The sequence below is a fragment of the Crotalus tigris genome, unplaced genomic scaffold (genome assembly GCF_016545835.1).
Source record: "Crotalus tigris isolate CLP2741 ecotype Arizona unplaced genomic scaffold, ASM1654583v1 scf7180000018301.7375997, whole genome shotgun sequence".
Taxonomy (NCBI): domain Eukaryota; kingdom Metazoa; phylum Chordata; class Lepidosauria; order Squamata; family Viperidae; genus Crotalus; species Crotalus tigris.
Window position 1 is genome coordinate 3,842,320 of NW_024096931.1, and position 26,254 is coordinate 3,868,573.

The window sequence follows — 26,254 nt, forward strand, 5'->3', positions numbered from 1 at the left end:
AAACAAATAAAAAATTCATTAGCAATAGGCAGCTTGAGAAAGATGAAAGGTTCTACAATGTGAAAATCAGATTTCCAAGACTGAGAAGGAAACCGGGGGGGATTATTAGTGCAACTGAGTAGATACAAAAAAGCATCGCCCCCATGCAATCTTGGAAGAATTTACAAATATTTCAATTGCCATTGCTTTGGTATCACTTTCAAAGTGTCCGGGTGCCCCAAATTGAAAATTTGAACTCTCAGGGTTTAGTTCAGCTGGGTAGCACACTCGGATGACAGCTGTCTGCCAAGTTCCAAAAAGCTGCTTCTTTCCATCACCCTATTTTCAAGGGTCTTTTAAGTTTTGAGAACTGCCTTGCAGGGTGTTTTTGAGCTAACGTGGCTGTGGTGAGTTGGAGTTGGATATTGTTGTCAGTTATGCATTTCTATATATCACTTTGTAGTCTCCCTTGAGTGGGGAAAAAAATGAACTCCACAGAATTTTTTCCTGATGTCTTCTTTTTATATACTTTTATATAGTATCAACCATACTATATAGTGTTGTATTATATAGCATAGTATCACCCTTGTTAATGCTCAAGACTCTTTTTTCCACTATGTATTCTAAATGACCTGTGATTAATACATTGCGGACCTTAGAATACGTAGCAAAAAAAGAGTCTTGGGGGTTAAGAAGGTTGATACTATAGTATGCTATGCTATGCCATGCCATGCCATAGTATATGGTATCAACTATATATATAGAATCAACTATATATACTATCGTATATATAGAATCAACTATATATACCAGTGATGGAGAACTTTTTAGAGACCGAGTGCCCAAACTGCAACCCAAAACCATTTATGCATCGTTGGGTGCCGGGTGGGTGTGGCCCATTGGCTGGGTGTGGCCCATTGGCTGGGTGTGGTCCATTGGGTGGGCGTGGCTGCAGTAGTAACAACAGACTGGGTGGGACTAAAAAGTTCAATCAATCAATTCCAACTTTGCAAGATTTTTTTTCCTGCGAGAAGTTGAAATTGACTGATTGATTGAACCTTTTTTTTTTTTTGAACAGGGCGGTGGAGGCCTAAAGCGAAAAGGTTTTTATAAAACCCAGCTGAAGGCCACAGAGAGTGCCGCCTCTGGCACCCGTGCCATAGGTTAACCACTACTGATATATACTATAGTATATATATATGTGTGTGTGTGTATGTGTGTGTGTGTGTAGATATAGATATAGCATATATATATGTGTGTGTATGCATGTATTTGTATGTGTGTGTATATATGTATGTGTATATGTAGGTCTTTGGTTGTTCGGGTTTTCTCCTGCGTAAAATTGGAAGTGTCTTCGCGACGTTTCGACGAAGTCCCATTCGTCATCTTCAGGCTGGTGTTTTCAGCTTCGTGCTTCGAGGAGCAATGTGTGGTCTTAGCTGTTTCTTCCTTTTAACTGCCAGTGGGGGTAAAAGGAAGAAATAGCTAAGACCACACATTGCTGCTCAAAGCACGAAGCTGAAAACACCAGCCTGAAGATGACGAATGGGACTTCGTCGAAACGTCGCCAAGACACTTCCAATTTTACGCGGGAGAAAACCCGAACAACCAAAGACCTACATACAAATACCCGCGAAAACCTCAGAAAACAAGTATGAGTATATATATATATATACACACACATGCATATACACACATATATACATATATATACATACATACGCACATACACACATACACACACATACATATATATATATATATACACATACATATACACACATATACAAACACACACACACACACACACACACATATTAAGAGCAGGCATCAGAATTTCATTTTTTAATGCGTGCCAGTGTGTTCACAGAAAAAAACTGACAATAAAGATTGTCTTATCTATCTTTATATTTTTGGATTTAAGGGAAGCTGCACATTGAGGGAGAAACATCTGAAGACGTGGGTGGGGTGGGGGGCAGGCAAGCTGAGATCCCATGGTTCTCAGGACAGCAGTGTCACTGTCTGTCAACAACCCACCATTCTCCCCTTCAAGGTCATGAAATGTGGGGCGGAGAGCCTGCGGAAAACAGGGAAGGGTGAGAAGCAGCAGCGGCGGTGGCTTGAAAGCACAGTAGGTACAAGAAGGAAACGTGCCTGCTTGCTGACAGAACGCCATCCACTTTTCCAGCTGGCTTCTTTCTAATTTGCAATAAAGCACCTTCTCTAACTCTGCTGTGTTTATGTTGGAGGCAGTTCTGCCAAGCTTGAATCGAGCAGCCAAGATGAGCTGAGTGCAAAGTTGGAGGGAAATGGGAATTTACTACCGAGTCCTAGGCTGGCCACCCAAATAGAGAAAATGTTCTCATTTGTGAACCACTTTGAGTTGTCTGTATGAAATATAAGATAATAACGCCTGGACCTGTGCAGATCGAAAAGGTGCAATGCAGGATAAAATGGATCCTCCCCAGCTTTACGGGCCTAATAAATATTTTAAGGAAATTAATCAATAGAAGTTTTAAATTAAAAAATAACCTAGTATTAGGCACGTGCTGAAGGCTTTTTTTTTCCTCCTTCCATCCAGACTGCTCTGCATGACAATTTCTAAAATCCCATTCCTTCCCATTCATTTTTAATAAAATGCATTTTACGTTAGCTCCTTTAGCACATTGTTTCTTTTTTTATTTTATTTTTTAAATTTGATTGTAAATCGTGTTGGGCTATTTTATGGGAGAGGATATATAAATAAACAGTGAATGATAAGGCCGCGTTTGTGACAGCCCCATTTGGATTAGGAACGGGAAAGAAATCCATGTAATTCTCCTTGTAATAGAAACTGAGGCAATTTCTTTCTATTCTCCCAAGCTTTACACACACTACACAACTTCCCTTTTGCCTCCTCACTATCCATACAGGTAGTCCTCGACCAACACCCATAATTGAGCCCAAATTCTCTGTTGCTAAGTGAGATGTTTGTTAAGTGAGTTTTTCCCCGTGTTACGACCTTTCTTTTCACAGTTGTTAAGTGAATCATTGCCATTGTTAAGTCAGTAACACAGTTGTGAAGTGAGCCAGGCTTCCCCACTGATTTTGCTTGCTAGAAAGTCACAAAAGGGGAACACATGATCCCAGGACACTGCAACTGCCATAAATACGACTCAGTTGCCAAGCGTCTGAATTGAGATCACGTGCCCGTGGGGATCCTGCAACAGTTATAAGTGTGAAAAAAAGGTCATAAGTCACCTTTTTTCAGTGCCGTTGTAGCTTTGAATGATCACTAAATGAACTGGTGTAAGTTGCGGACTACCTGTATTAAGACTGAGATCCTACCTACTCTTCGTGAGGGTAATGGCGGCAAGCGATCTCCAGCCATTTATGCTATTTCTTCCTTCCAATTCTTTGTGAAAAGATAGTGAACATAAACATAAGGGCCTGTAGCCTGCGAAGTAAATATTTTTTTTTTAAAAAAAAGATTAAAAAGAACACAACTTTGGATTCACATTTTATTTACACCATTTCAGACTAAGCTTTTATTTTTAATATTACAAACCGTTTGTTTTTCCTTTATTCACAAATCACTGTAGTGATATAAACACTAATTTCTAAAGACAGATATACACAACTTGTCGGGTTTAAAGATCTGTAGTTGTTTTGAAGTCACAATATTCTACATATGGTATTAATCAGTTATTTTTGTTTAAAATCAGTATTCATATAATCAGTAATAATTTATATAACCAGAAAAAAAACATTCCCTTATATCAGACATACATTTGAATAAAATGAATGATTGGAGTGTTCTAAGTTAGTTTTTTTTTTTTTCCACAAAAATATTTTCCAACAGTGTGTGGCAACCTCATTTGTGTGCAAGAATAAACATCAGATTTTCTTTTCTTTTTAAAACTAAGGGTTGCACCAAATGAAACAGCCACTTTATTCAAACCAAAATGACACATTGACTTATCACTTAAAACATCAGGAGATTTATGTGTGAAAACAGAATTTCTGTAAGAAAATAAATATTTATTTCACAGTAAGTTTTTGTTTTTGTTTTCTTTCTTTCTTTTTTTTAAAAAGTGTTTCCGAGTGCATACAGACGTGCATTTTTTTTTCAAGCAATTGAATCACAATGGAATTATCCCTACTGCATTGCCCAGGATTAGAATAACACACATTCCCAAGTCTGGGAATCTGGGAATATCTCTCTCTCTCTTTCTCTCTTTTAAATTAAAGAAAGCAGTTCTACAAGTTTGTAGCAGAAGCAATTGTGCACAGCACTATTGGCTGGGAGATGTGAAATCACAAACCCTTCTACCCTGTAAGTATTAATATAGAGATTTCTCTTTTTTAAAATAAAATAAAGAACAAATGGACAAAGTTGCTGCATTGAAAAAGAGGAGGAAGAGACGGTTATTCAATATTCAGAGAGTAGCTAAATCTATCGGGCTAAAAGCATTGTTGCAAAATTGGAAAAAAAGCTGGCTTGCTTCGTAGGAGACATGGAAGCAGAGTCCAGTGGAAAGGTACGTCTGTATGCATCCTCGGTTTCTGAACTCAGAAACTGTAATATCCTGTGCTAGATTTTCCCACGGTGTTTAAAAGTTCACATAACAAATGGCCACTTCGATCCTAAACATTCACACTTCCTTCGCTACTGCAATGCAGATAAAAAGAGAGCTTAGGAAAAAAAAAAAAAAAACACCCTACATTTCTCTCTAGGAACTCAAGAGAAACTGAGAAATGACATGGTAGTCCTTCTTGATATGCATTAAAGTTTTGCACTCGGGGTTGGAGAAATTGCACCAGAAGGATAATTGAGGGACATTCCCTCAACATATCCCTCCAATAATTCCATGGATTAATTCACGGAAGCCTCTTGCAAACAGTAAAGAAGAGGTCTGGAAGGATGTCATCTATGCGTATGGATTTGGATAGTTGGATAATTCCCCATAACTGAGCATTTGATATGAACAGATTTTGATTTATTGAGACTGGGGGAAGTCTGCCAAGACTGTAGACATGGGGAAGAACACTTGAATTTCCAATTGGTACCTGAATTTCCAAAAATAATGCTCTATAATCTCAGGAATAAAACACGGCCACTTAAAAGCCTCGTCCTATCTTTGTTGAAGATAGTATATAACTATCTTCAACAAAACCATAGGGGCACAGTTGTTCTGCTTTTAATGTCTTTAAAATACAAAAAAAAAAAATGATTCTTAGTATCATTCAATGGGGATTTTGTATGGGTCCTCCCACTTTTTTTTTTTTCCCCTAGCTCTCCTTTGCTGCACTCAACCCTGAACTGAGTCAAAACTGATAAAAATGCTCCAGAAATCTGGTTTTCAAATCTGGTGAAACTTTATTGATGGTTATCGTTCAACAGTTCATATTGCATGCATGTTAACGATGACAAAGAGGAAAAAAGCCTGATCACAAACACTTCTTAAAACAGCAGAATTGCTTATAGCAAGTTGGCAAGTTCACAAGCAGTGGGTGAATTCATAATTGTTAACTGAAGGCCCTTTTTTTTTCCATCCTGCACAGCACACGTGAATATATAAATATCTTCAACAAAACTGTAAGCGGTACAGTTGTTCTGCTTTTAATGTCTTTAAAATCTCTCTCACACACACACACAGACACACACAAAACAAAACAAAACAAAAAAAAAAACAACTGAAAGAAACCCTGATAAACACTCCAACTTAGAATAATAGGTAACAACATATGCACAGACAAACTGCAATTTTGGATCACTGGTGTCGGAGTCTGCGGTTTTGGCATTATGTCTTTGTTGCAAATTGGAAAAAACGCACCGGATGGGCATCTGTTAGGAGGACCTAATATATTCTTCATGGACTTTAGTGAACAATCAAAGAGGCCTTGGGTTTGAAATCAGAAGTGGGAGCCCTTTGAAGAATTGCAGTTTGTTTACATGATACAACGTTGTTCAAAAAATACCAAATGGATGAGAAGGGCATGGTTATCAATGCTCATTGATTGCAGGATTTGTAAATGCGTCTATAAATCCGGACTAGAAGTAGCATGAAAAAATGAGAATGGGTGAGCGTGTGTGTATGTGTGTGTGTTTTATCTCTCTCTAACAAAGAATAATCTACTGGGTTTAAAATCTAAAACATTGTCAATGTGTAAATTTCTCAAACTGAATAATTCTACTTCACAGATGTAAATTTTATACACTTCTTTTTTTTTTTAAAACCGGTATAAAGAATTTTAACTTTTTTATTACTTTCTTTTTTTGTTTTTTTTTTGGAAAAAAAGAAAAAAAAATAGAAACAGTGCTTTATCACCTCTTTTTATTATTTTTATTTTTAATTCTCCCGTAATATATAAAAGTTCTGCAATGATATCAATAATTTATTATACTGGAAGAAATATAAAAAAGAATGCTTGTTTATGGTCTAACGAGCAGGTAACTCTCCTTATTTACTTAATTTTATGTTTTGTTTTCTTTTTACATATACATTAGGTTTTTTTATTTTTGTTTTTTTTTTTTTTGTGTGTGTGTTTTTGCTTTTGTTCTTTTTTTTTTTTTGCCTAAACAGCTAGTTACGATTGGAGCTAAATGCTGCCTGATGGAATGCATTAAAAGCTTGCCCTTCCACAGCTTTTAATAAGATATTATGTACAGATGTCAGTTCAAGCACCCTTCTTGTAACTTTTTCCCCCTCCCTCCCCCACCCCAACTCAGAATTAACAACATAACCTTTGGCTTTGAAGAAACAGTGAATAATTTAAGACAGCTGATATAGAATTATAAGGTGCCTTTGGGGGGATCCCCTATTTTATAGTTAATTAAGTGGAACCCCATTTCCACCTTCTTGGTCTCTCTCTCTCTCTCTTTCTCTCTCTCTCTTTCTCTCTCTCTCTCTCTTTCTCTCCCCCCACACACCCCTTTTAAAAATAAAAATCAATGTCTTATGCAGAAAAAAAAATAAATCATGATATCACATACACTCTTACAAAACAAGTGAGGAATCCCAACAGCGTAATATTCAGCATATATAATTCATTTACATGATATAGAACTTTTGATGGTGGCCCCCCTGGACAAATTTGTTTCTAGCAGCTTTCTAGTTCAACCACAATGAAAATAATAATAATTATAATTATAATAATTAATTAATTCATAATAATAATAATAAATACCTTCTACAGCCAGCAAACTAGGTAACCTTCAGAAATTAAAAGACCCACAATATTAAAATACACAGAACAAAATATCTGAGGTATAAGATAAAAAAATGTAGATATTTTTTTTCTCCTCTTTTTTTTTTAATGTAGTGGTTTATTTTACTTATTTGTTTGTTTGTATTTTTTTTTTTTTAGAGTTGCTAAAATGATGCATTGCTGCATGTATTGCCATTCCCAGGCCTTTGAAAGCTTCCATTTGATCCCCATTTGGGGAGGGTTTGTGTTTTTTTTTTTTTTTTTTTTTTGTCATTTAGTATGGAGCAAAACGGCTGTATCCCCCTCGGTATATACTAGCCTGCAATGAAGAAAGAACGAGACCGACATCGTCAGCATGGCTTCTGTTCTTGACATCACTCAGGGGTGCAAAAGCATTCTGAAACAAAGCAATTTGAGGGGTGGGTGTTTGACTTCCACTTTTTTTTTGCCATAACCAGATCTGCATTTTTATTTATTTTTTATTTATTTTATTTTTTTGCTACCTTCTTGGGGTGGGGGTGGGTTTGGCACCATCTCTCGGCCATTGCACCAATTTCATGAACACACTACAGGTAATCCTTGACTATTCCCTTAGTGACCGTTTTGAAGTTACAGCGGCGCTGAAAAAAGCAACCCCTTCTTCACACTTACAGCTGCAGGAGTGTTCCCCGAGGTCAGCTGACCAACATTCAGATGCTTGGCAACTGGCATGTATTTATGACGGTTGCAGCGTCCCCGGGGGGGAGGGGGGAAGGTGGCATGATCCTCTTTTGCCACCTTCAGACAAGCCAAGTCAGTGGGGAAGCTGGATTCCCATAATGAGTGTGGCAAGAAAGGTCGTGCAATGGGAGAAAACTGACTTCTCAACATTCATACGCTTGGCAAATGACTTGTATTTATGACCATTGCTGGGACCCAAGGTCATGTGATCACCTTTTGCCAAGTCAATGGGGAAGCCAGAATCCCTTCATATCCGTGTTACTCACTTAACAACTGCAGCGATTCATTTAGTAACATTGGTGAGAAAGGCCGTAAAATGGGTTAAAACTCTACAATTGCTTTGCTTAGAAACAGAAAGTTGGGGCTCAGTCGTGGACGTAAATCAAGGACTACCTGTATCAAAACTGTGTCACCTGATAAATCATCATTGGCCCATACAAGGGTTCGTGACCTAAGTCCTGATTAACTAACGGACTAACATTGATTCGCCAATGGATTCAGTTCATTTTGTGTCTCAGATTGTCCAAACTCCAGCCTTGATCCTTTTTAATGTAGAAATCTGCAGAGTTCATTCTTCATTAATAGCAAGGATACCAATAGCAACTACACAACGACGGTGGGACCACCTCTTGGAGATAGGAAGATTTAGGACAGAGCAGTGAAATCTCAGCAAAGGGATGGCACGTAGGATCATGGCTGGCAACTTGAAGATCTGTGGACTTCAAATCCCAGAATTCCGTAGCCAGCTATAGAATTCTGAGAGTTGAGTCCCCAGAGCTTAACATCACCAAGGTGATTTAGCTGGTGAACTTTTGTCCTCATGAATTAGATAATCAAGATCCCATCTTTCTTGCCTATTTTACAGGCATTTGTAAAACCCACAAAGGGAAAATGCATTCACATGTGTGTGGGTGTATGGGGTGTGTGTTCCACCTGGACTGTTCTATTAGCAACTTTTTTTGAATAAAGAGGTCAATATCCTCATAAATCTGTTGATCATGTTTTGGTTTAATAATCCAACACCGATAGCATTAACAAGAGGACCTATAACTATTTCCTCATTCTTATTTATGTATTCTGCCCTTCGTGTACTATCATGTTTCACTTCTTGCAAAAAGCATGTTGATAAATTCATTTTCTTTCTCTAGTGGCCCCGTTAAATGCCTTTTATCCATATTAACATTTTACATGTAGTGTTGAGCCTTTTTTTTTTTTTTGGCTGAAAAGTGCTGTGCAAAATCCAAAAATAAGTGTCCAGTTGGCAGAATCACAACCTGGCTATTGTTGTAATATTTTCAGATGATGCAGATCAGCTCATTTCTCTTAGAAATGCAGACTGAACAAAATCTGTGAGGATGACTAAATGGGCCGCAGGAAAAAAAAAAGTGTGAGATTACTTGAGCCATTGGGCACAAAAAGCTGCTTTCTGTACATGTGCTGTCCTCCATTACAATCAACAACACAAAACACAGTTTTCCGGACATCACCATAAACTTTGGTGTCACAACCTGCCTGCCTAAAATAGCTTTTTGCGGGGGGGGGGGGTTGATATTAAACTTGCCACTTTCCTTCACCTTCAGAAATTTGATAGGTGCATCTTGTGGATGCCTTTCCCACATTTATTTATTAAATTTACATCTTGTGGGCCCTGAAGAAGCTCACAGTGGTTTACACAAGTTCATTTTTCCTTATCTCTTATTGATCTCAAGTGAAGCTCTAAATTATGGATGTCCCGTATTTTGGCTCGCTTCAGTCGCATTGAGTGAAGAGGAATGGTCTTGAGCTGCATATAAATATATATAATATAGTTAATGTACACAAATCAAATAATAATGTTAAATGTTTATGATCTTGTGGAACTAGTTGTTTAAGGCCACAGGCCTCTCACGGCTCATGGGCTGGATGCAGTTGGTCTAGCCCAAAGATAGTCCCCAGATTCTACTGCGGGGGACTATCAAACAGTGTTTGCACAATATTGCATAACTGGGAGTGCAATGGTTAGAATGCAATATTGCAGGCTAATTCTGCTGACTGCCAGCAGTTCGATTCTCACCGGCTCAAAGTTGACTCAACCTTCCATCTTTCCAAGGTTGATAAAATGAGGACCTAGATTGTTGGGAGCAACAGGGTGACTCTGTAGATCGCTTAGAGAGGGCTGTAAGGCTCTTTGAAGCGGTATATAAGTCTAAGTGCTAAGTGCTATTGCTTAGCTTTTAAAAAAAAAACATGGTTAGGCTTCTCCCTCCTTTTAGGCTCAGCTGTCTTAGCACATGATGACATATTTCATTAGTCATTCAGTATATTCTGCAAATCTTGAAAAGGATAAATTCAGCAACATGAATAATTATGGAGTAGAAGTTCTGTCTAAGTATTTGATGTATTTTATTCGTTTCTTTAGAGCAGTGGTTCTCAACCTTTCTAATGCTGCGACCCCATAATACAGTTCCCCATGTTGTGGTGACTCCCAACCACTTATATATCACCAGGTGCCAGGGGCGTGGCCAAAGAAAAGGGGAAAAAATGGCGGACAGCCTTGTTTGGCGACCCTCGTGAAATGGTCATTCGACCCCAAATGGGGTCCCGACCCACAGGTTGAGAACCACTGCTTTAGAGCCTGCCTTTCTTCCAGAACTCAAGCTGGTTAAGAGGGGATCACCCTTCATTTTATCTCCTCAAGGACAACCTTCTGAAGTCAGTTGGGCTGAGACGATGTGACTGTCTAGGGTCATTCCATCATTGGGCTCCCATGGTTGAACGTGGCTTTGAGCGAAGAGTCCTAACTCAAACTTTGAACTAACCGTTCTGCCTCCGTGAAATAAATGCACATTCATAAGGACTCACTCCCACTCAAACACATGGTGGGGCCCTCAAAGATCCCCCCAAAAGTGATATCGAATTGCAGTACCGAATGTGATTAAGAGATTGTTTTTTTTTCAAGTTTTTGCTTTCATTAAAGGCCCCCAAACTGTAAATAATGTTTTATTTTTACCGTGGCCTGACTGTGCCTCCCGCAGCATCCAACTCAAATGTGCGATTGGAGCATCTGTCCCAGAAAAAAAAATGTAGTGCTCCAGCTCTACAGAGCACTCAAATCTACAAATGAATTTATAAACAATTTGTTTGTTTGGTTTTTTGGTGGTATTTCTATGCTGCTGACTCAGGACCACGGCAAAGCCTAGGGAGAAATTCTTACAGGATCTGGGTGGGTCACTGGGACCAGAGATTTAGTCTTCCGAGCTTTTGGATTTGTGCTGGAGTCCATCCTTAGGGAACTTCTCCTAACTGGGGTGTGTGCTTTGGACTGTTCTGTGTGTGCTATTTATATGGTGCCTGATTTGTGGGCTTTTTAGATATTGATTGGGGTGTTGATGGCTGGTTATTAAGTTGTTGACTGTTATTTTCTTGTGCTGCCCAGCCCTCGCCTGCTAAGTATTTGATAAGCTGGTGGCAAATCAGCACGTTGAGTGATGAGGGGCCCGTTTCCCAGGTTTCAATCACTTCCCTGGCTGTTTTTGTGCCTGCTCAGCCAACAATCTTAATAGCAGAGTAGTAGACTAAACTTCTGGTCTGGGAGACCAACCCAGATTGGATCCTGCGACATTATCCTGGGACACGTCTATTCGCCTTCATTTGTGAGAAATTCTTACACTGTTTGTAGAGGGTGTAGACAAGCTGAACCATACTTGGACTCAGAAGTCAACTGGATTTCTCTTCCTGGCATGAGTTGCTGACTTTCTACCTGCCCAACTTGGCTATAGCTTGTTGATTTCACCAGCCTCACCCATTGTACATTAGTTAGATGATCTTGTGCCGACCGTGTATGAGTGCAACTGTAGATGCAAGAGCCAGCTTGCAGGACAGATCTAGGATTTGCCTGCAGCTCTGCCAATGAGTACCTCTTGGTCAGTGGCAAAATTACTCTTGAAGTTTACTTGCAAGGCAGTTTGATGTTATACTGCAAGGCAGACTGTCTCAGGGTCTCTTGGTTTTACATTCATGTATGTACTGCACATGCTTGTGTATATGCATGGGCATGTTTATGTATGTATACTACACTATGTGTTTGTGTGTGTGTGTGCACGCGTGCACATACTATCTATACATACATATGTACAGCCTAATTGGTGCAGAGAATATATTGTTGCAGGATGGATGGCTGGATAGATGGATGGATGGATGGCTAGATGGAGTAACAGACAGACAGATGAACAGATGTCTTATTCCTACAGGACAGCTACTCCCTCTTTAGGCTCAAATAAAGGGGAGGAGCTGCTTTAATGAAGAGCAGTGAGGAACAGTGCATGAGAGAGGTGTGAACGGCTTCGGAATCATTTGTGAACTGTGCATAGTCCTAGGAATTAACACCTTTGCCTCTGGAGAACCTTCTGGGTCTACGTATTGCCCAAGTTGCTTAGGGACACCTGGGGGCTCAGATTCCTGCCATGGAGCTGCAACAGTAGATTTAGAGGTATCCCTTTCTCCGTTGGCAATGGGAAGTCACTTTGCGCACAGAGCTTTGGGTTCAAAAGCTTCCCTGTGAACCAAAGAGAGGCCTCCCATCACTGGCCTCTGCCAGTCAAAATGATGAAAGCAGTGTCCTGGCGCTGGCCACACAGGGGTGGACCTTGGGACCAATGCTGCTTTGATCATTTGGAGGAAAGCATCTGGAGCTTGAAGGTGCTAGCATTTCAGATGGCACGTGGTGCTCCTTCTCCTGCATAGAGATGTTCCTTTAACAAAAATAAAAATGGTGGGATAGGTTATTCACAGAGCTCTGCTTCTCCTCTGAATTTAGTGGTCGCTTGCTGAATTTTGGGAATATGGCCTTAGTGCTGCAAAAACTTTCTTGGAAGGGGCAGTGGAGAAAGGCAGATTTAGAAACTTCCTTTATGCCAGTGTTTCTCAACCTTGACCATTTTAAGGCATGTGGACTTCAACTCCCAGAATTCCACAGCCAGCATTGCTGGCTGTGGAATTCTGGGAGTTGAAGTCCACATGCCTTAAAATGGTCAAGGTTGAGAAACACTGCTTTATGCAATAATTTTACAAGACTTTGCTACCATGATGCTATCTAAAGCTGTAGAAGAATAGGGATGCATGAAGTCTACGTGGACGACAGCTCAGTAGTTAGATGCAGAAATGTAAACCGTGAAGAATTAGTTTTAAGAAGCGATTGGACAACCATTTGTCTGAAATGGTATAAAGTTTCCTGTCTGAGCAGCGGGTTGGACTAGATGATCTCCAATGTCCCTTCCAATTCTGTTATTCTGTTCTGCCGGGCTAAGCTATTCACTATGTCTTATAAAAGGGTGAGATCTTTTCAAGAGTAATGTTATCTTGAAAACCAGTCTCCAGAAATGCATTTATTTAAAAAATAATAATTTCTTCCAAAGAGAGAAGACCACAAATTGATTGAGAAATGAGACCAAATAATTTACCCAAACTCAGTGGGTAAAATGAAAAACTGAGGAAAATTTAAGTTAACAGTTGTGAACACACACACACACACACACACACAGATACACTAATTTTTTTTAAAAAAAATACGTTTTACTAAATTTAATTTTTTTTAAAAAAAACCTCAATAAATTGAAAAGGAAAGAGGTCCTTTTTTTTTTTTTTTGATTGCTTAACAACTACAACACCTATGTTTTGACTTCTCGGCTGGCTGCCATGAAGCACATTTGTTATCTCAACTAATTTGGGGGGATAGCCATCAAAAGATCTGTTTCTCAACAATTCAGAACATGTTGAGCATGTTTCTTTTGCCAAAAAGCGGGCTGCTCCTGAGAAAAGATAATGGAGATGGTGATCTCTGGAGGTTTAATTTCTCACAAAGACGTGCATTTCCAAATTCAAGAGGAAAAAAAAAAATAACACTTGGGTAAACTGCTTTCCATCTCTTTGCGATTTATTTATTTCATTTCAAGCCTGCCAAAAAAGATGCTTTCCCCATTTTTGTCCTTCCAAATCACTTTAAAAGTGACGAGGGTCACCCAGTAAGGTGACCAATTTAACTGCTTAAATGGTATTCCCGTTTCACATGCAGAATGATCTGAAGGCTTCTCCTTAGACCAGGGGTAGGCAACCTTGGCTCTTTTATGACTCATGGACTTCTACTCCCAGAATTCCTGAGCCAGCCATGCTGAGGGGAAAGGGAGAGGTTTCCAAGCTGAGCCATGCTGGCTTAGGAATTCTGGAGTTGAAGTTCACGAATCATGAAGGGGCCATAGTTCCCCCATGCTGGCTCAGGAATTCTGGGAATTGAAGTCACGAGTCATAAAAGAGCCAAGATTGCCTACCCCCTGGCTCTTTTATGACTCGTGGACTTCAACTCCCAGAATTCCTGAGCCAGCATGGGGGAGCTATGGCCCCCTTCATGACTCACGGACTTTGACTCCCAGAATTCCCGAACCAGCAATGCTGAGGGGAAAGGGAGAGGTTTCCAAGCTTAGCCATGCTAGCTCAGGAATTCTGGGAGTTGAAGTCCACAAGTCATAAAAGAGCCCAGGTTGCCTACCCCTGCCTTAGACCTTCAAGTCCCTCCACTTTGTGTGGACATATGGGATGAAGAAAGCCACAGCTTTATGGAACAGTTAAAATAACTTAAGCCTGGTTCTACCCTAAAAGTGTGATCATCACAGGGATATCACTGTTAAACTGCATTCGGGTTGAAAGGACTGAGGTGCTTTTGGGTTGAAAGGATAAGCCAATGACATCATCATTGTCAGGGGGATGCCAAGTTTGGGGGCTCCTTTCATAAACCCTGGCAGGAGCTGGAGCAAAGGACGAGAGCTCACCCTGCCTTGCAACAGCACTTGTGCCTCGAAGGCGGGCTTGCTAATCTTCATCCTAACCACATGAGCCACCGTGCTCCTCTGTTAAATAATCGTTAAATAACTAGGCCAGTGATGGCGAACCTTTTAGAGACCGACTGCCCAAACTGCAACCCAAAACCCACTTATGTATCATCGGGTGCTAGGTGGGCGTGGCTGCGGTGGTAATGGCAGACTGGGTGGGGTTAAAAAATTCAATCAATTCCAACTTTGCGAGATCTTCTCCCCCCCCATCCCCGGGAGAAGTTGAAATTGATGATTGAACCTTTTTTTTGTATACGGCAGTGGAGGCCTAAAGCGTAAAGGTTTTATAAAACCCAGCTGAAAGCCTAGGACTGGGGCGACGGCACGCGTGCCCGCAGAGAGGGCTCTGAGTGCCGCCTCTGGGCCCCGTGCCATAGGTTCACCACCACGGAACTAGGCAGTAGCCCTCCCTTTAACCAGCTGGTCCCAGAGGTCTCCTAGCTCCCACCCAAACCCCATGCAAAATGCTCTATGCTCCTGCAAAATATCATGTCATCCGATCAGATCATTTCTGCATCATCTCCTTTCACCCCAAAGGCGTTGCTGCACGCTTACCGTAATTATTCTATTTCCTGAATATCTGAATACCAAGCTGCCAAGATTGGTCCCATTCCCCAATTGCCTAATTCTCTGGTTTTTAGAGAAGGCTAAAAACTCTGCAACCCCAAATCAAATCAACCCCCAATTAACAGGATTATTGGATGCCCTGGGCTAAAATGCAGAAGGATTCTCTTGTGCTCAACAGCTGTCCAGAGAATTGGACAGAGCAAGTTTTCATTGTCCTACCAGTGGTGGGATTCCAATAGGTGAACAACTGTTTCTCTGTGTGGATGACGCTTCCGTAAGTCCATTCTGGGTCTGGGCAACAAAAAATTAGCTATCGGTTCTGTCGAAGTGGTGCAAACTGGCTAATACCACCACTGAGTTCTAGGAAGCCTAGCACAGCTAACGTGCCATTTGCTGCAATGGTATCGTGACTGATTGCAATGTTTCTCAAAGTTGGCAACTTTAAGATTACGTGGATTTCATCTCCAGGAATTCTGGGAGTTGAAGTCCAGATATTTTAAACTGATTCACCTTGATAAACACTGGCTATTTTACTGCTGATGCTTCTTTTACTTCTGGAGCTTTGGCTTTTTTAATACTCCTGTATTTTTTAAAAAATAATCCATTTTAATAAGCTTACACTACCCAGAGACCTGGGCATACTGATCAGTCTAGCTATGGAATCAATAATACACTGTATGTTCTGCTTCCTCAATAACAAGAGAGGCACCGATTATGGGGGATAGACCGTTTCAGGATAATTTCATAAACTTTCAGAGTTTCAAAGAAGTTCTCCATGTTATTCAACACTCTGTCACAGAGCATGCTTTGTGTATTTTTTTAACTATAAAGGTTATAACCCAGGGCAAGATTTTACTAGCTTTTAATCCATCAGTATTTATAACATAGTAGCATGACGACCAGTATGGTAGGTTTGATGCACAGTTTTGCCCAAAGGTATACTCAAAATGAAAAGAGAAAAATAAAAGAAGAATAACCCATTTTAAAGGAGTCCAGACTCCGCTCAACTGCAATATGTCTATTGAAATAAACCATCAAGAGCCCAAATCAAGATAGTCAGATTTTCAGACAAGTAATTTCCCAACTACTACAGAAAGATAACTTTACTATAAAAAGATATTACATCTGGTTTTGGACATCATGGTGTAAAAAAGATTTTGAGATTCTGGAAAGAGTGCAGACTAGAGTAAAAAAGATGACTATTTAGGGGGCTGGAGGCTAAAACATATGAAGAATGGTTGCAGGAATTGGGTATGTTTAATCTAGTGAAATAAATTGCTAGGGATGACATGATAGCAGTATTCCAATATCTGAGGGGCTGCAACAAAGAAGAGAGGGTCAAGCTATTCTCCAAAGCACCTGAAGGCAAAACAAGAAACAAGGGATGCAAACTAATCAAGGAAAGAACAAAACTAGAACTAAGGAGAAATTTCCTGACAGCGAGAACAATTAACCATTGGAACATATTGCCTTCAGAAGTTTTGGGTGCTTCATCACTGGAGACTTTTGAGAAGAGACTGGACAAGCATTTGTCTGACATGGTATAGGGTTTCCTGCTTGGGGTGGGCTAGAAGACCTCCAAGGTCCCTTCCAACTCTGTAATTCTGTTATTCTCTTAAACTCAGCCTGGTCTGTCCTTGGATGATTCACAACCAGCTATAACCAATTCCACCAGATTGTTGTGCTGGGAGTAAAATTGGAAGAATCAAGAGAAGTGATTAGAATAGAATAGAGCTGGAAGGGACCTTGGAGGTCTTCTAGTCCACCCCCCCTGCTCTAGCAGGAGAACTTATACCATCTCAGACAAGTGACTGTCTAGCCTCTTCTTAATAATCTCCAGTGATGGAGTGCCCACGATTTCTGGTGGCAAACCGTTCCACTGGTTAATTGTCCTCCCTGTTAGGAAGTTTCTCCTTAATTCCAGGTTGCTTCTCTCCTTGACTAGTTTCCAACCATTGCTTCTTGTCCTGCCCTCTAGTGCTTTGGAAACTAAGTTGACCCCCTCTTCTTCGTGGCAGCCCCTCAAATACTGAAATACTGATATCAGGCCACCCTTAATCCTTCTTTTCTCTAAACTAGCCATACCCGAATCCTGCAACCATTCTTCATATGTTTTAGTTTCCAGGCCTTTAACCATAGTTAAATATTGTTGTAATATTGTTAGAGTATTGTTATGATATTGTTATAATCAATGTGATTGTGGTTGGGGGGGCACAACTATGTGATTATAAAAAAGGGGTACAATCATTAAGATAAGTCTATTGCTATTGCTACCTATAGGGGCTAAGGTGTTGTTTTTATACTGTTCTGGATTATTTTCTTCACCCTCTTGTATTTTGATTTGGCCTTTTGGCTAATCTATAAAGCATTGTTGCTACTACTATGACTATATAAACAGAAATAAATTTTAAGACAGGAATGCAATGCTTCTGACATAAGGCTTCTACATAAGGTCCTGGAAAATTATATGATATATACGTATATATTTTCGACTTTGAATACACACACACTCTCCCACACAAACATACATGATAAAACTGGGCCCCCAGTGTACAAAAATGATTGTGGCTTGAGTCTTTTCTTTTCTTTTTTCTTTTTTCTTTTTTTTTTTGAGTCAGAGGGATTTGGTTAAGGTCAAGCAAGCTTGTCTCCATTTTGGCCCATTTCTGTTACTAATATTTGCTCGTTTTTACACGTTATTTTAATTTCATGGTAAAAAGTGGCTCCACTTTTGACTCCAGGAGAGATGTTTGCTAAGAATGCAAAAAGGTCCACAGTGCCCAATGCAGTTTCCCTGTGGGTTTTTGATGGGTTACATTTTAGCTTTGTACAACTAGAGATTCTTCTGAACCAGGATATTCCATTTCCCTGAAAGTCAAGGGGGGGGCTAAACGTAGCCTTCCTCTCTTGCTATATGCCTCATTTTGGATTATTAACTACAGTGGAGAGGAAATAGCAAAAGTGTGGGCTAACTGCCTGCACCAGCTTGGAAATCTCTTTTTCAGCTCTTTGTACGAAGCACCGGTGTGACTTGGACCTCAGGGCTGTATAAATTCAATTGGCGAAGGGGCGACGGGGGTGGGTGGGTTTGAGGAGAAGGGACATCTCCACGAATGCCTTCCCCTTGTGATGGATTTAATTATCAAAATGACTAATTATTCCATTAAGGTAAGTGCTCGGCTAGGTGATACTTGCAAAATTAAAAATATAATAACTTACATGCACTACATTGCCAAGAAATTAAGACATTTATCAAGTTTACTGGGAAGGATTAATGTGGCATTTTAGCTGCCGTTAGCAGAAGAGACAAATTCAATTAAGGAAAAGTGAGGAGATGTCAACCATGTTAAGGATGGAGGAGAGGAAGGGAGGAAAAAGCACTTGAAGCTGGGTTAAAAGGAGATAGGGGGAGAAGGAGGCAAACACTTACCATGGCACCAACGCCGTAGGTGGCTGCTGGAGCAAGTGTGTGGTGGTAGGGGTCTGCAGCATAAAGTCGTCCGTAACTACAAAAGAAGCAGAGCTCTGGATTAATTATAGACACACACACACATATATACATAAGTACAAAGAAAAAAAAAAGGAAAAGAAACAGCATCAACCCCAGAGGTTAGAGCCAGAAAGAAATTACAAAATGAATGCAATCAAACATTCCATTCTACTCAATTACATTGGAAATGAGCTGACTCAGCATGTTATGGAAGCAATCTCCTCTGGAGATTGGGTGACAAAGGACCCTAATGAGGGCTGGATGATTAGCCGGAGGAGATTAACATGAAGCAGCCAACACGCAAGGCTGCAGAACAAAGACGTTCAACGTTTCAATAGGAGAGAACGTATGGCCAACAGCTCCTGTTCGTTCTTCCTTCAACGCAGTAGGAATCGCAGTGGTCTCTTCCACAGGAATAGTTCAAGAATGCCCCCTCAGGAAATTTCAAGGTGCCTGGTATAGGTCTAGGACAACTCACCGCAGTCAAGTCACTGCGGCCAACTGACCATGACCACCTCACCATGGCCAACTCACCACGGTCAACTTGCCACAAGATAATTTATCATGGCCAACTCCCTGTGGGACAAAAGTTATACTAATATCGATGAAATGGTGGAACAGAATCATTAAAGAAAGGATGCCAAAGGAGGGACAAAATGAAATGTGAATGACAAAAAATAAAACATTTTTTTAATTATTTTAAATAATTAAATTGAATTGTTGAATTGTCTCAACAATTGTGACAAGTTGGCTGTGGTGAGTTGTCCTGTTCTGTATCACAGTGAAGGTCCTGGACAAAGATGGGGAACACTCATATTTTAGACTCTCCTTCGCTATGGAAACTCAAGGATGACTTTCCGATCTCTTTTTCTTAGCTGAAGTGTAATTGAGGAAGGTCTGGATTAAAAGTGGTGAGGTTTTAGACCTCCTTCAGCCATGAAAACTCATTGGGTGACTGATGCACTGTATTAGCATAATTAACTTCACAACCTTGCTGTTGAAATGTGAATGACAAAAATTAAAATATTTTTAATTATTTTAAATAATTAAATAGAATTATTGAATTGTCCTGTGGCAAGTTGTTCTGCAGTGTGTGGACTGTGGTGAGTTTCACAGTTTCACCTGGTATAATCCCACCACAGCTACACCAGAAGCAGTTAGGTGGTTAGCTTCGTTAGACATTGAATTATAACATGTATCCCATTACAGTTCTTTGGCTGTTATGGTTATGGTGATTTTATTGTCGTTTTTATCTTGATTTAATATATTGTCTTGCATATTGTATTGTCCATATGTCAGATAGATAGATAGATAGATAGATAGATAGATAGATAGATAGATAGATAGATAGATAGATAGATAGATTACATGGATGGATGGATGGATGGATGGATGGATGGATGGATGGATGGATGGATGGACGGACAGATAAGAAGATAGGTAGATAGACAGACAGACAGATAGATAGATAGATAGATAGATAGATAGATAGATAGATAGACAGATAGATAATAGATAGATTAGAAGATAGATAGATAGATAGATAGACAGACAGAGATAGATTAGAAGAGATAGATAGTATATATATATATATATATATATATATATATATATATATATATATATATATATATATATATGATAGATAGATAGATTAGAAGATAGATTAAAAGATAGACAGATAGACAGACAGACAGACAGACAGATAATATATTAGTGCTATTCATTGTTAGAAAAAAACCAAGAACGTAATTCAAAAAAAATTAAACCTGATGTGTTTGGATTCAGAGGTGATCTTCTTTCATTATTCTTTATTCTTCCAAAAGGTAGAGTGAACTACTTGTCCAATTTTTGAAAATACGGTGTGGCATGTAGAAAAATTAGTCAAGTGGCTAAACATTTCCAGGCGGAAAATATTTTGAGCTGGAAATATGCCATCTCAGGTTAAATATATTTGTTTCCATTTTAAACAGACTGTTTTAACTACCCCAGGACTGAAGCACTTTGAAGTCAAAAAGAGCTCTTTGAAAGAAACTCAAAGGCGGGAGTCTATTTAAATCAAACTGTTCAACATTCAAAACATTTTAGACAACCTAGGTCAGGGGTAGGCGACCTTGGCTCTTTTATGACTTGTGGACTTCAACTCCCAGAATTCCTGAGCCAGCCAAGCTTGCCTACCCCTGACCTAGGTGAAAACTATCTGTTAAAAAAAACAAAACTCCAATACTTATTTGAAAGGTCGCTGGATTTCCTCCCCCACTCCCCAAAACTCAACAGCTAGCTTATACAAGGAGAAATTTCTTTTTATTTTTCCTCCTTTATCTGTGGAAAACTATTGAGGAATGTGCAAAAATCCTCTTGGGAAAATGTTACAATGGGCCATGAAACTTTCTCAGCCTTTCCTCAAATCAGATATTTTGCTGGAGAAGGAAAGGCTGAAGTTTCCCTTCAATTTCGAGATTTCATTCAATTCCTCCACCAAAACAAAGTGGACAAATCACGCAGGCATGACGTCCAGTTTATATGGACATGCCTTGCTTAAGATAAGCAGGGAATGATAATCAGGTGGTGCTTTGAAAGAGACGGTTCTTCTCTTAACAACAGCCAGCATCAAATCTGTCACAGAACAATCCTTCTATGGAAAAATGTCTTTCCAAAGAACCAACCCATAAATGTTACCTAACAGCATGCAACGTGTTCCTCTCAGTTGATGAATAGCCCCCCCCCTTTTTTTTCCTCCTCAGGGTGACCTCTACCTTCCGAATATGACAATTTTATTATGATTAATAAATTTCATTTCCACCAAGGAAAAAAGGACAGTGTCAGCTTCTTTTTAAATGCTAATTTCAAAACACGCCTTTACATGTTACGAAAATTGAGAAGTTCAAAAGCTGAGTCTTCTGCATGCAGATGCCACCTGCAGCACAAGTCCCATTGTTAGCTGGGAACAAGGAAACCTTGAGTATTTCCTTCCCACGGGCTACTGAGTTTCTTTTGTCCTCATAATTTCTTTCAACGAGACTCCACTGGCTTCCTATTTTTATAATTTCTCCTTATACGTTAAGGTGTACAAACACGGACCCTGCATTTCGGTTGACCCCTGATATGGATCAGGAACGGCAAAAAGCATAAAGAAATTATTCTGCAATATCAGACGTTATTCTGGAACCTGTTCTGGTTAAAATTGTAATTATCTTGCTCCACAGAATTCAAAATGCTGGATTTATAGCCTAAAGGAGGTTACGATGGAGGTAGACCATCTTCTACAATCTGGTCCCTTTGGGTGCTTTCCAAATCTCAGAACTATAACTCCACCCAGTTTTATAAAATTTGGGATAGATAGTCTCAACACATCTGGAGAACATCAGGCATTTTAGAGGCAGTTGTGTCTGATCATTCACAAACCTCAGAAACTTACCTACTAGGATAGGCACGAAGGCTCAGAAATTTAATTGCCAGTTTTAGAACCCTGGCCTAAAGTAACAACTTTCATTCTTTCTCCTATGCTAGCTTATCTTCTTGGCACTGATACAGTTAGGACGGGACTTGGGTACTGAGCATCATGTCTTGTCAGCCATGCCCCTCACAACTAACCACCCAAATAATGTTTTTGGGAAGTCAGAGGGAGTGTTGCAAATGGCAATCATATGTCCACAACTATTGCAAGTGCAAACCAGTTGCCACGTGCCCAAATCTGGATCACATGATGGTACAATGCTGGGATGGCCAGCACTTTGAGGACTTGTTGTGTCACTTGTTCATTGCCATTGTAACTTTGATCACTGAACAAATGTTGTTAACCAAGGACTGCTGTTAATTTTGATTCCTGGACCATGCAGGAAGTTGGCCTATATTTCTAGGAATGGTGATGGGCCCTGTTTAAATAAAAAAAGAATTAAGGATGTGCAAGGCCCATAGATTACTTCTCTAGGATTACTATCCTATCCATGGGGAGTTTCAGTGGTCTCCAGAGAGGTAATAAAACCCTTCACAGTTTTCCAGAAAATTCTGTTCCTGAATTGGGTGCTATTTGCACATCTTCAAAAAGTTTCTACTCCAAATGAAGAGAGACAGTCTCTCTCTATGATTGAAGGATCTGCACTCTGCCCAACCAGAAACTTTGATTTACTGCTTTGGATGACTTCTGCATTCTTTATTTTATTTTATTTTCTTGCTATATCCTGGAAACTTTTTCGGCTAGCGAGAAACGCGCAGAAATACTTGAGTGCACCGGTGTGCATCTGCAAGCACACACACACACACACACACACACACACACACAGAGAGAGAGAGAGAGAGAGAAAAACACATCCACAGATGTACAAGCACACATACTGCCACTTCATTATCAGCGGCAGATTGGAAAGCAACTCCCTCTATTTACAAATTACAGAAGGTGGCTTGCCGTAATCTTGTCAAGTTGTCACGTTTGACTAGCCATGTGAACTGACCTAGAACTCCGAGCGCTGCAAAAGGCAAGCTGTCAAAGAGATAATGACAAAAGATGCAAGAGAGGCTTGCCAGGGCTTCACACAGGGTGAAAGAAAGGGATTAATAAAACTTCAACTGCGCGAGAGAAAGGGATAATCCAGGTTTTACCCTACAACTAGCCTGCCGTGGCTTTCAAAGAAGTCAAGTCCCACGTAAGTCATCTGCCTCTACAGTGATAAAAAAAAGGAGTGCCACAAAAAGGGGAGAGCTGAATTTATCAAGGAGATTAATTCTGCACCTTGCTGTAGTATATGCCAATCTGTCTGGACCAAGATGCTTACGTCTCTATTGGTAGACACAGCTATCAAGGTTGCCAAGATTCAACCGAGTTGAAGGCCAGAGACTGATGGGGTAGGTGAATTTTGATAGCCAATTGGTAGAGGTAGTCCTCAACTTACAACAGTTTATTTAGTTTATTTCAAAGTTACAACGGCACTGGAAAAAAAATGACTCAGGGGTGTTTTTCACCCTTACAACCACTGCAGCATCTTCATGATCAAAATCCAGTTGCTTAGTAACGGACTCGTCTTTATAATGCTTGCAGTGTCCTGGGGTCATGGGATCCCTTTTTGTGACCATCTGACAAGCAAAGTCAATGGGAGAAGCCAGATTCACTTAACAACCGTGTTAGTGACTTGACAACTGTGGGGATTCACTTAACAACTGGGGCAAAAAAAGGTTGTAAAACGGGGCAAAACTCACTGAACAAATCTGGCAAAAGTGCCTGTTCTAGAGGCAACTGGACTTTCTTATTTTTCTTTGAAGATGCTTCGCTTCTCATCTAAGAGGCTTCTTAAGCTCTGAAGATGCTTCTTGGAGGAGAAGTGAAATGTCTTCAGGGAGAAACAAAGAAGGTCCAATTGCCTTTTGAAAAAAAAGCAGCTGTGTGAGAAATACCTATTTAAATCATACTATTCAAGAACATTTCAATGTTGTTGTTGTTGTTAATTGCGAAGTCATGTCCGACCCATCGCGACCCCATGGACAACATTCCTCCAGGTCTTCCTGTCCTCTACCATCTTCTGGAGTCCATTTAAGTTCACACCTACTGCTTCAGTGACTCCATCCAGCCATCTCATTCTCTGTCGTCCCCTTCTTCTCTTGCCCTCCATCTTTCCCAGCATTACGCCCTTCTCCAGTGAGTTCTTCCTTCTCATCAGGTGGCCAAAGTATTTGAGTTTCAACTTCAGGATCTGGCCTTCTAAAGAGCAATCGGGGTTGATCTCTTCTAGGACTGACTGGTTTGAACGCCTTGCAGTCCAGGGGACTCGCAGGAGTCTTCTCCAGCCCCAGAGTTCAAAGGCCTCAATTCTTTGGCACTCAGCCTTTCTTATGGTCCAACTTTCACAGCCATACATTACAACTGGGAAAACCACGGCCTGGACTATATGCACTTTTGTTGGCAGGGTGATGTCTCTGCTTTTTAATATGCTGTCTAGATTTGCCATAGCTTTTCTCCCCAGGAGCAAGTGTCTTCTAATTTCTTGGCTGCAGTCCCCATCTGAGGTGATCTTTGAGTTAGCTTTGAAAAAAGCAAGAAAGTCCAGTTGCCTCTAGAAAAACCACCTTTCTGACAATCATGACCTGGATGGTTGAGAATCTCCATAGTCACTTAACAAATGCCTCACTTGGCAATAGAAATGTTGGACTCAGTTGCCGTCGTAAATCGAGGACTACCTGTATTCCCAACTGATCGACAGAAGGGATCCAAGAACAGGCTCTATCATTAGGAAGAGCAACTTGGCTGTACTTAATCCTAAATTAATCCTTATTCCTTACATTAGGCAAACTTCATCCTTTCAGCTACAGTGCTGTTTCTCCACCTCATCAAGTTTAAGATGTATGAACTTCAACTCCCAGAATCCCCCAGCCAGCATGTTGGCTGGGGGATTCTGGGAGTTGAAGTCCATGCACCTAAAAACTGCTAAGGTTGAGAAACACTGAGTAAGAATGATTGTTTCAGAGTTAGAATGGTATAAGTGGCTCCAAATTATCTTTAGTAGCAAAATGTCTTAGCCATTGGGTAAGGTGGGAAGGAATTTTCAAGAAAAGTAAGGGAGGTAAGAAAAAAAAAATCAAGAAAACAACCCACATATTTAGTTCTCATTTTTTGATGAAAGAATTTGCACACACAAGCACACGTGCACACAACCCTGTTTCGATTTTTGTGGCAGCAGGACAAGTGAAAGGTTGAGAAAAAAACATCAATGCTGTATCTTCCCTTTCAGAATATTGGTTGGATTATTCCCCCTTTTTTTAAACAGAGTGAGCTTTACAGCATATTACAATGCTACAAAACTACCAGACTTAAAAGCTCTGTGTGTGTGTGTGTGTGTGTGTGTGTGTGTGTGTGTGTGTGTGGTTATCGAAACCTTTGGAGACCTTGAAAAAGAACTGCAAAACCCATAAATAGGAACATGGAAGGAATGGGTGCTGATTGAGGCGACTCTGAAGTGCTTGGTCCCGAGTACATTTTATTTGAATTTCTATGGTAACATAAATGATATATTTCTGTCTTGCTAACATGCTCCAATTCCTCCAAGAATTTGTTTTCCTCACAGTTCCAACAAGACAAGGGTGGATGGGTTTTGCAGTTCTTTTTACCTAATAAATTCATTCAGCACGGTGTACCAAGGACTGGAAAAGTTTGCAAAACAGTAGGCTGTGGATTTTTGCAGTAATGACATTACTTTGTAAATAGTAATTTTATCCATCCTTCCTTTAAGTGCAATCTGCAGTCCTAAAGCTGAATACAGCCTTTGGTTTAGTTTTACTAAAGATGAATATAGATCTCCATTTATGGATCCACTAAGCAGGACAGATCCCTCCTCCTCCTCCTCCTCCTCCTCCTCTTCCTCATCTACATAAATATTCACCAGCCCGAGGAACAACAGAAACTCCATTTAGTTTCTGAATTATATCAGGAGGCCAAAGCGGGTTTTTTTTTCAATTGTTT

At 40.1% G+C, this 26,254-nt stretch overlaps 1 protein-coding gene across 11 annotated transcripts in view; it reads right to left on the reverse strand.

Moving 5' to 3' along the window:
* Nucleotides 1-3,785: 3,785 nt before the first annotated feature.
* RBFOX1 (RNA binding fox-1 homolog 1) overlaps nt 3,786-26,254 on the reverse strand; it is a 1,591,566-nt gene continuing 1,569,097 nt past the window's right edge. For 8 of the 11 annotated variants that reach the window (XM_039349788.1, XM_039349787.1, XM_039349798.1 and 5 more), the window contains 2 exons: nt 18,748-18,823; nt 10,394-12,620 (listed from right to left, as the gene is read on the reverse strand). In XM_039349788.1, the coding sequence (XP_039205722.1) occupies nt 12,467-12,620; nt 18,748-18,823 (230 nt within the window). In that variant the 3' untranslated portion in view covers nt 10,394-12,466. Of the gene's footprint in view, nt 7,568-10,393; nt 12,621-18,747; nt 18,824-26,254 lie in introns of those variants that run through there. The other 3 variants (XM_039349789.1, XM_039349790.1, XM_039349793.1) reach the window with 3 other exon arrangements.